The sequence below is a fragment of the Sardina pilchardus genome, chromosome 23, assembly GCF_963854185.1.
Source record: "Sardina pilchardus chromosome 23, fSarPil1.1, whole genome shotgun sequence".
In the NCBI taxonomy this organism is placed as follows: Eukaryota; Metazoa; Chordata; class Actinopteri; order Clupeiformes; family Clupeidae; genus Sardina; species Sardina pilchardus.
Window position 1 is genome coordinate 21530330 of NC_085016.1, and position 10000 is coordinate 21540329.

At 45.6% G+C, this 10000-nt stretch overlaps 1 protein-coding gene across 1 annotated transcript in view; it reads right to left on the reverse strand.

The window, feature by feature from the left end:
- Nucleotides 1-10000, reverse strand: part of kcnh7 (potassium channel, voltage gated eag related subfamily H, member 7) — a 108359-nt gene that overhangs the window by 24790 nt on the left and 73569 nt on the right. Inside the window, exons 9-10 of the mRNA XM_062528623.1 lie at nt 5514-5713; nt 1319-1571 (exon numbers count right to left, since the gene is read on the reverse strand). Of these exons, the coding sequence (XP_062384607.1) occupies nt 1319-1571; nt 5514-5713 (453 nt within the window). The remainder of the gene's footprint in view (nt 1-1318; nt 1572-5513; nt 5714-10000) is intronic.

Here is a 10000-nt window from a genome sequence, read left to right on the forward strand (position 1 = left end):
ATAACTATTCATACCGGCAGGCATTTGCACAGAATGTTCCGGGCCAAGTTCCTCTTTGCAGTTTGGAAGTCACACACACACACACACACACACACACACACACACACACTCACATATACAAAGAAGTGAAGAAAAAGAAGGTAGATTAAATATTTAGAATCCAGAAACTCCTGGTACCTGCTCGGAAACGGCTGACGGTCCTTCTATTATTGGGAGCCTTACCGCTTTAAAAAAGCTTGATGATTTGTCTGTGAATTTGACTAATCATTCTTTCAGGAGCAACCCCCTCTGGACCCAAATGCCTAATTAACTCTACTCACATCAGACAGGCCCCACAATACAAGGCATCCGCATAGATTTCACTTCGGTTTTGTTTTGAGCGTTTGTTTACTTCTCTCCTGACACTCCTGTCATTTCATCAGCACAACCACGTCCATTCTCTCCTTCTCTCACTCTCTCTTGCCCAGCCAGGGGCTCTTTTGTGTTCAACTTTAAAAGGACGAACAATATTCGCAAGGACACTTTGTTGTCCTGCATTCTTTTGTGTTACTGGCAACATCAATTCAATTCAATTCAATTTGAATTTTGCTCAAGGCACTTTACAGAGCCAAGAATGAATTTGAACTTTGGCTTAGCCATAATTGTGGTCCATGATAAGATATTTTTGCAAACTATTTCTGACAACTTCCAACCAGTGTGTCCCCTCAAGACAATAAGCTTCTGCTTGAAAACAACTGGTTCAACCTTTCAAACTAAACTATTCCAAAGTAATTAATCTGGCTTAAGACCTTGACTTTTGTATCTTTATGAGGCAAGAGTGCATTTGCGTTGGGAAGTTGGCCTTCAATGTTAGTCAATGTAAACTTTTTCCTATATGTCTAAACAAAGCTACCCAGTGCACCCCCCCCCTTCCCTCATAAGGACAGCCACTTAAACAAGCACCCCTTCCCTAGACATTTCAACATCTACTAATTTAGCATTATTTTGACCTCCAAGGAGGTTATGTTTTCATCGGGGTTTGTCTGTCTGTCTGTCTGTCTGTCTGTCTGTCTGTCTGTCTGTCTGTCTGTCTGTTTGTTTGTTAGCAAGATAACTCAAAAACTTATGGATGGATGTCGATGGAAAGGTTTGAAATGACCCAAGGAAGAAATTATTCAATTTTGGGAGTGATCCGAATCACCAAATGGATCCAGGAGGTGCTATACGGAGGTCCTCTCGGAGTGCTTTTCTAGTTATCTAAAGCTATTACATATGTCATGTATGTATGTCATATGCTCCTTTGTCGCTACGCTACCTCCTCCCCTCTGGTCCAACTCACCCAAGATGGCCACCACCACGTCGTCCTTGAGGATCTCGATGGAGCCGCGCGACAGGAAGTAGAGGGCGGTGAGCACGTCGCCGCAGTGCACCAGCGTGTCGCCGGGCGGCGCGTGCGTGGTCTTGAAGCGCATGGCCAGCGCCCGCAGGCAGCCCTTGGTCGCCCCGCGGAACGCCTTGCAGTCCTGCAGCAGCGTCTGGTTCAGGTGCAGACAGATGTCCGCCTGCAGACACTCGGGGAAGCCCTTCAGGACCTGGAGGAGGAGAGATAGAGAGAACACACAGAGAGAGAGAGAGAGAGAGAGAGAGGAAGGAAGGAGGGAGGGATGGATGGAGGGAGGGATGTGGGGAAATGGAGGATGAACCACAATGGAGCGAGAGAAGAGAATATTTTAAAAACCTTGGAGGAGAGAGGGGAGAAGAGTCACAGATTCTACCTCTACGTATATCTTTTAAAAAGCATGCTGTAGTGACTATTCCTTGCCTTGCGAGTATTTATATTAATAATTTCTGTGCTTATTTTTTTGTTGTTTAAAGATGGTAAAGGCTTGTAAACAAGCCAGAGAGAGAGAGAGAAAGAGAGAGAGAGGAAGGGGGTATATAGAAATAAAGATTGAGTACAATTGCCATTTGTGTTCTGCCTTTAATTTTCAAAGCTTGCTCTGTGCAGTAGATGCCTGAGAGCTTCGGTACGTCGAGACACTCCCTCAAGAGTCGTGGGTGAGATGGAGGAAACCAGAACACACAGTTGCCTCTTTCCTAGAACTGGCCCTCATCTGGCCCAGAAGCCAGCCGGGGTCTCAGCCTCATCATAAGGTCATGATACACAGGACAACCTGCTGAACGAGGTCTTCTGAGCCCATGTTGTCCATGCACGTTATTGTTGATATTGGAGCAACGTTTATTTTAATCTGGAGAGCTTTGACCATTGGGCAACTGTTCACGAGCATCCAATCAGAACAATATCATGTGAATGCCTGGCAAAATTGCTCCAAAGTTGCTCCACTTATCAAGGCCTTTTCCAGCCCAGATCTCAGCCAGATCTCAGACGGATTAGAGTCTGATGTATGGCCGGGTGAGTCCCAGAGCCAGAAGTCGTCTGTGGAGATGCTGGATGAGATCTGCACTTAGAACACACAAACAAGGACAGGTGGGAAAAGTCAGGTCACTCCACTACACTACAGTACCTGAGCTTCTCGTAGATTCATAGAGAGAGAAGACGAGAAGCAAAGATGGACAGAAACAGAATAGAGAGAGAGAGAGAGAGAGAGACAGAGAGGAGAGAGGGAGGGAGACATGAGAGGGAGAGTCTGAAAGGCAAAGATAGAGTGAAAGAGAGAAACAGACAGAGGGCTAAATAGAGAATCTTCTAGAATTAGAGTTTTTCTGTCTGATGACAGCTTCTCTCACAGCCACTGGAGCTAGCGGTTAGCGTGTGAGAGGCATAATTAGCATGAGACCACAGAGCTCCTGCTGAACTGAGAGCGTCAGACAGAGCGGGCGTTAATGTGCCTCATTTAGATCTAACGGTGGAAAAAGACTCACAGAGGGGTAAAAAAAAGGGACGAAAACCTTACCTGGCAAATCTGACAGAACAAAACGCTTAGAAAAAGGAAGAGATAAATAAATAAAACAAAACCATAAAAAGACAGAAAAAAAAGAAGGATGAGTCTAGCAGAAGAAAAACAAGCCCTTTCAGCAGAGTGAATTTAAAATAACTGCTCTGGTTGCGTCTGTCAGCGCGAGTGACTCTGATCAAAATCAACACCACTGGCACAGCCCAACACCACACACACTCCGGCGCTGACAAGACGTGTGCATCGTTGCAGCGACGCAAACTGACAAACTCAATCGAGAAGAGAGCACATTTCTGCAACAAAGACTTCTAGAGCGTTCCATTTACGAAGAGTGTGATCTGCGCTTCTCTACAGCCCAGCAACAGCCCCATTTGAAGGACCCAGCGCTTTAAAAACGAGCAATAAATTTGACACGAGCACTGAATATGCATTGATTTACACAGATGTCATTGACCACATTTGTAGCGGCAAAGTACCGAAACGTCCCACCGGCCTCTTGATGGTCACTGCCACCTGTATTAATGACCGCAACTCTGCTGACTCCCACTTGCAGCATTCCCATAAAGTGTTGTGTTGCCCATTAGAACACTTAGGCCCATCAAAGTGACAGCTGTGCCCTCGTCTTACTGTACCTCATACACAGCAGGCATTTTTATTAGTCATGGAGTGTGTGGCCATTTTTTTTTTTTGTCCGTTAAAGAGGAGGGAAGGGACCAGCCTGACCTGGATTCAACCCTGCTGCGGGAACAAAAACACACTCCCTTGTGGGGTGGGGAGGGGAGCCGACAGCTGAAGAGAGGGCTTTTAATGGTGGTGTTAAAGAGGGAGATTTGGAAAGAAAAGGTCTAACAACATTTGGCAAGTGCAGGTGCCAGCAGCACATTGCATAGCCACTCTTCTCTCTCTTTTTCTCTCTCTCTCTCTTTACAGTGAGAGACAGAAAGAGAGAGAGAAAGAGAGAGAGAGAGAGGGGAGTGAGGCAGGAGGAGAAAAAGGAACAGAGAAAAAGAGATAGAAAGAGTGAGTAGGACAGGGGTGAGAACTAGGGAGTTGAAAGAGGAGAGAGAGAGATGGAGGGAGAGAGGGAGAGAGGGAGAGAAATGGGGCTGGAAGCGTCTGTTTGCCACGCTCGCTTCACCTTGGCACGCTTAATTCTGTCTCTGTCAGAGTCTGTGAGCGATCCTCACAGCATGTTTGAAAACACAGATGTCATGCAAACACAAGTGTGCCCGTGCCCGCCAAAATGCAAATCACTGGAAGATTGTGTGTGTGTGTGTGTGTGTGTGTGTGTGTGTGTGTGTGTGTGTGTGTGTGTGTGTGTGTGTGTGTGTGTGTGTGTGTGTGTGTGCAGTATGTGTGTGTGTGTGTGTGTGTGTGTGTGTGTGTGTGTGTGTGTGTGTGTGTGTGTGTGTGTGTGTGTGTGTGCGTGTGTGTGTGTGTGTGTACACGTCAAAGCACTCTGCTCATCCCCTCTGTCATGCAAATCTACTCCAAGTCGATGCTTGGGCACGGTTGCAACAAAAGCCCCATACTCACTCATTTGTTTTCAAACAAAAATGCTAAATTGTTTAAAATGATGTCATTATGCGCTATGGGAGCATGCCCTCCCGGTGACCTAGCAAAGGTTTTGCATAAACACTGTCGTGATCTCTCCCCAAGTGCAGACATGTTTACAAAGTGCTTTGCATGTCTTGTGTACTAATGAGCTTGACAAAAGGTGACAAATCATAGCTCTTTTGCATACTAATTCTCACAAGTCCTAACAGATTGAGAGCCTGGGGAACACACTGTATCTTTGCGTGTAGGATACACTTGATATGATCTGACACAGACAATAGTATGGGGCTGCATGGGACATGTAGGTTTCACAGATATGTATACCATAGACAGGGTAATACCTCCTGCTCTTACCAGAGTGTTGAATTCAGTCCATTTGATATGAAGCAGAGGTGGAAAAGACAAGTTTTTTGTATGAGCACAAGTGACCATGATCACGCGGTTCACAAACAAGGCTGTTCTGATGCTAAAGAGTCTCTATGGTTGTGAAGAAATACAATACAATCAAGGTCATTATCCCTAACTACCAACACAATAAATAATGCACTAATGCCTCTCTATGACATTGTAGCCTAGAGAGTGCAAAACTGTGGTCACATTTAAAAGAAACGTTTACGTTTAAAACGTTCAAGTTTAAAAGAAAATCTCTCCTAATAAGACAAGTGCATTGAACATATAAAAATGGATGTGAAGGGGGAGAAAGAGGGAGGAAGTAATCATCAGTTTTTTCAGAGAAGGTCAGAATATTATTTAACAGGTTAGGTGAGCATTCTCTCGCATCATACGCGACTTCTGTCAAGTGCGTTCAAAGCTCACTCACACACTGCCATGCACTGCCATGGAAGCTAATATGGAGCTAGCGCCAAGCCCAAAGCATGCTGGCCCAAAGAGCATCATGGGAAATTACGGATGACCATCACAGTGGATTTTTTTTTGCTGAAGGCAACATCTGTCAGGCTTGTGCACTGGCTCTCTCACACACACAGGCACACACATATGCACACATACACTCTCTCTCTCACACACACACACACACACACACACAGACACACACACACACACCATGTTCATGTCGATGCCGTTGGTGTAGGTCCAGGCGTGCTGGAAGTACTCCTCCAGGCGCTGGCGCAGGGGGTTGGGGATCTGGTGGAAGCGGATGAACTCCTTGACGCGCAGCATCTGCAGGTGGTAGCGCGCCGTGCCAGAGTACAGCCGCTGGATGATGGCCGACACGTTCCCGAAGATGCTGGCGTACATGAGCGCTGTGGGAGGAGCGGGGGAGAGAGAGAGAGAGAGAGAGAGAGAGAGAGAGAGAAAGAGAGAGAGAGAGAGAGAGAGATACAAAGGGTGGAAGGAAGGTGTAAAGGGGAGGGTAAAAGGAGGGAAGAAAGAACAAAATTAAAGCAGATATTAGAGGAGGGAAAAGAGGAGAGAATAGGGGAGGAAAGGGGGAGTGAGAAGAGGAGAGAAAAGCCACAAAATAGGAGGAGAAGAGGGGAGGAGAGTGGGTGAAGAGGAGAGGGAGTGAGAGAAAGGAGTAAAGAGGAGAGGAGGAGAATGAAGGATAAGATAGGATGAGATTGAATAGAGAGAATAGGATTGGAAGAGGGAGGAGGAGGAGAGGAGACGAGAGAGGGAGAGAGTGCAGAGGAGGACAGGAGAGAGTGAGAGGGTGGAGAGGAGTAGAGGAGAGAGTGCGAGAAGAGTGGCGTTTATAACTGGGAGCCATGAATCGTGTAGTCTGAAATAATGTTCCCTGCTGAAAACTCGAATCCCTGATGAAGGCCTTCTGTTTGGTTTATTTTCTGGGTTGTACGTCATTCTTGGTTGCCTAAGGTACAGTCCTGTGCACTAAATACGTTATTAACTGCAGTCTACTTACATAAGTCTATAATGCTACCGTACGCAGTTATGGTCTGGCCCAGTAATGCTATGCAGTTCCTTGATCATAACACTGTAATGAAATCTGTAATTACTGAACTTATATAAGGCCACTGTTTCATAATTTATTTTGTTATAACTTTTTCACATACTGTACCTCCATTAATCTGAAGGTTTTCTCCTCTTTTTAGTTGGTTTAGATTATAAAGCATGTTGAAGTTCAATGGAAATGTTACCATTTCTTCTTTTTATCTTAACTCCATGGATACTTACGTTCCTTGGATTTACAGTACATCAATAAAAAAAGACACAACAAAGTTTCAGAACTTCAGAACCAAAAAAAAGTGCCTGTTTCTTGTTCTCCTTTGTTTTGAGTTCTTGTCTGCGCGAGCCACGAGAGGGCTCGTCCTTGTAATATTTATGATGACTAAATGCTGGAGCTGCGTTGCTCCTTGTTCCGTTTCACGAAGGTTTGGTGAAGCATGCTGATGGTGTACACACACACCGGGAGGGGGAAGCATTTTGACATGCTGTATCGCTGCTCTCCCGCTCCCCGGGGGGCGCTCTAAAGCACGGAAAAGGCTTTTCTCTTGGCCTGGCGCTCCTCTTGTTTTGGCTCTCGGCTGGTAAGTGGCCCTCTCTCGAGTGTGTGCTTGTTCAAAGGCCCGTTTGAGCACCACTTACCAACCTGAAGATTCGCAAACGCAACGTAACCAGATCAAATCGTATCTAAATCTAATTGCTTTGATGAAGTGAAGTTATGTGAAAGTAGAGTGTCCATTTTGTGTCATAAACTAAACATGCATGGGAAGACAAAGAGCCAACCTGAAGAAGCTTACATCACAACACGCTGTTCGCTCTACTGTAATTTCCCAACTATCAGCCGCAGCTTATACGTTGATTTAGCAAAATGTCTTCAGCTATGAGGTTACTACACGGGGGCAGTTAATATGGTAATGTGATTTTGCTTCTTTTAACTGGCATAAAACACTGTTCTGTGGCGTATACACAAAGTGGCTAATGCACAGGAAATGACTGTAAATACCCAATTTGTCATGTTGCCCCAGTGTGTGGTGATGATCTGTACTTTTGAAGTATGATACTCCTGCGTCTCGCCAGCACCTGGGACCCGAACTTGGCCAGTGCACAGGGGTTTAGCAAACATCTCTGAACACTACACATGGTGACATACATGAAATCAGAGTCAAAGCAGCCCGATTAAGTGACTGGGTCATGTTGAGCGCACTAATCGTTTTTGCCAGAACAGAAGCTGAATGCCTGGGTATGTAAGGGATAATGAACGAGACACGGCTTTCATGTAGCAGAAATGGATGCACGTTCAAGATGGCGACGTGGCCATCACACAGTGTGCCAATTTATTTACACTGCACAATGAATTGATCTAATTGATATGCAAGTGTAGTAGGGCTACTTCATAGGTGTCCAAATATCTAAGGTCAACTGACGTTCGAAAGACTGCATCGTATCATCAGAAATTCAACCAGGCAGTGCAGCTCATTCCCACATCGGTGTGGGCTGTGAGTCACAAAGACAGTAGGATGCCACTGTAAGATCCCATCTCTGAGCTCATACTTCTGACAATCCCGTCAGAAGCAGCTGTGCTCTCTCATCTGCTCTCATATTCTCCACTCACGCCGTCTCTCAGCAGGAGAAGCAGACATCCAGCCACATTAAGATGCTATCTCAGGCGAGGCGTGACGAGGGTTACAAGCAACTGACCCTAGAAGGGATTTAATGCCAAACTGGGATCATGGACCTTAGCGTAAGTTATATTCATAGACATGTACACATGTTCTATTCCGTTCTGAGGAGGACATTATAATGTATGTATCAGAATAGAGAGCAATCTAAGACTTTGTCTACACAGAATGTGGACTCCAATATAGAGCAATCTTGAATGGTAGGAAACATACATGTCTCATCTCATCTGTCATTGAACAGTGAGGTAGCAGAGAGCAGGTAGTAGTCAGTGTGCTCTGCTACATAAAAGGATTCAGCTGTGTAAATTCCCGGTGTTAAAGTAAGGAAAGGGGTATTTAGCAGATGCTTTCATTCAAAGCGACTTCACTTGGGCTTACAAAGTTCTAGAACTGCGCCTGGGCCAACTGCTCGCCAGGCGGTGACACTAACACCCCCCCCCCCCCTCCCACCCCACCCCCTCTCCCTCGCCCTCAGTGTTAGCTGCTAGCGGGGGGCAGCTAACTCTCATCCTTGGCTGACCTCTTCAGTTTCCTCTCCGCGCCTTATTAAATCAATCCCAAGGCTGGGTGGGGAAGGTGGGGAAGGCAGGGGAGGAGGGGGAGGCTGTGTGGATAAATTCAACCCCACTGACACGGAGTAGCTTCTCAAACCACAGGGACTGCCTATGGTTCCGTCTCAGAAGCACCACTCCATTTTCAATGCAGCTGCAAAAAAACCCCCACTTCTTGATCTTCAACAACTTTCCCTATGAACCCCTGTGATACCGCTGGTACTGTACTTCCTGTCACTGCTCAACTTTTTCATGGCTGAGATGTGTCAGCTCAAAATTCAGCCCAGTCTCTCTTGAGACATTTTTACACAAGATGGCTGAATCTAGATGGGTTTTCAACTGCCAAAAGGTCACTACAAAGTGAGTTCAATTTAAAGAACTTCAAAAGTAACAAGATACAAAATCTCAGGGGTCCACATCTAACTGGAAATGGAAGACCGCTGTGACAAGAACATTTCCTCTTAAAATCTATGTCCATAGTCTATGGCCATTTTAAATCACTGCTCAGACATGCAGATTACTGTTTGAATCAAGGAGGCATCTGCACCTCAAAGAGAACCACTCATGAGTGTTTGGGATCGAGATGCAGATTGTCTTAAATATTTCCACAGCTCTTCACACATCATTGTCCCCATCCAATCTTAGATGAAGTATCTCTCAGGTCATTGAGAACATAATGCAATTTCAATCTGGTTCCACACAACTACAAAGCACAACTCCATCCACTAGACTAAATGATGATTCCCTCTCTCTCTCTCTCAAACTCAAGCTTGGTGTGTGAGTGCTCTGATATCAAATGACTGCTGCACATCACCCATAGGTACTGCAGATACAGTAGGTGGTGGTAAAGCATTCTGGGTACCTAGATACAGCACTTTATACATGCAATGTGCTACCTTTACAAAAAGCAAAAAAGCAGCAGTTTTGCGGGAATTTTGGGTGATTTGTAGGAAGCAAATGAGTTCACTTGAAAATATTGCCAGAAGGTTACCAATGTTGGCCGCAAGAGGCAAACTTCCAGTTCTGGCAACAATGAGAAGTTTAATCCTAGAGGCAATTGTGTTCAACAGTGCTTTGCCACCACACTTAGTCAATAATGGCAATCTGCAGCAACTGTACACCAGAAACCTGAAGATCCTCATGGAGTTGGTGTGTTGGGTGAGGTAGTGAGTGTGTGTGTGTGTGTGTGTGTGTGTGTGTGTGTGTGTGTGTGTGTGTGTGTGTGTGTGTGTGCATGTAGATGTGAACCAACTTACAGTCAATGAGCATGGCTCAGATGGAGAAGATCTTCTCGGAGTTGATGTTGGATTAAGTGTGTGTGTGTGTGTGTGTGTGTGTGTGTGTGTGTGTCTGTGTGAGCGTTGTGTGTGACCCAACTCACATCCGATGAGCATGA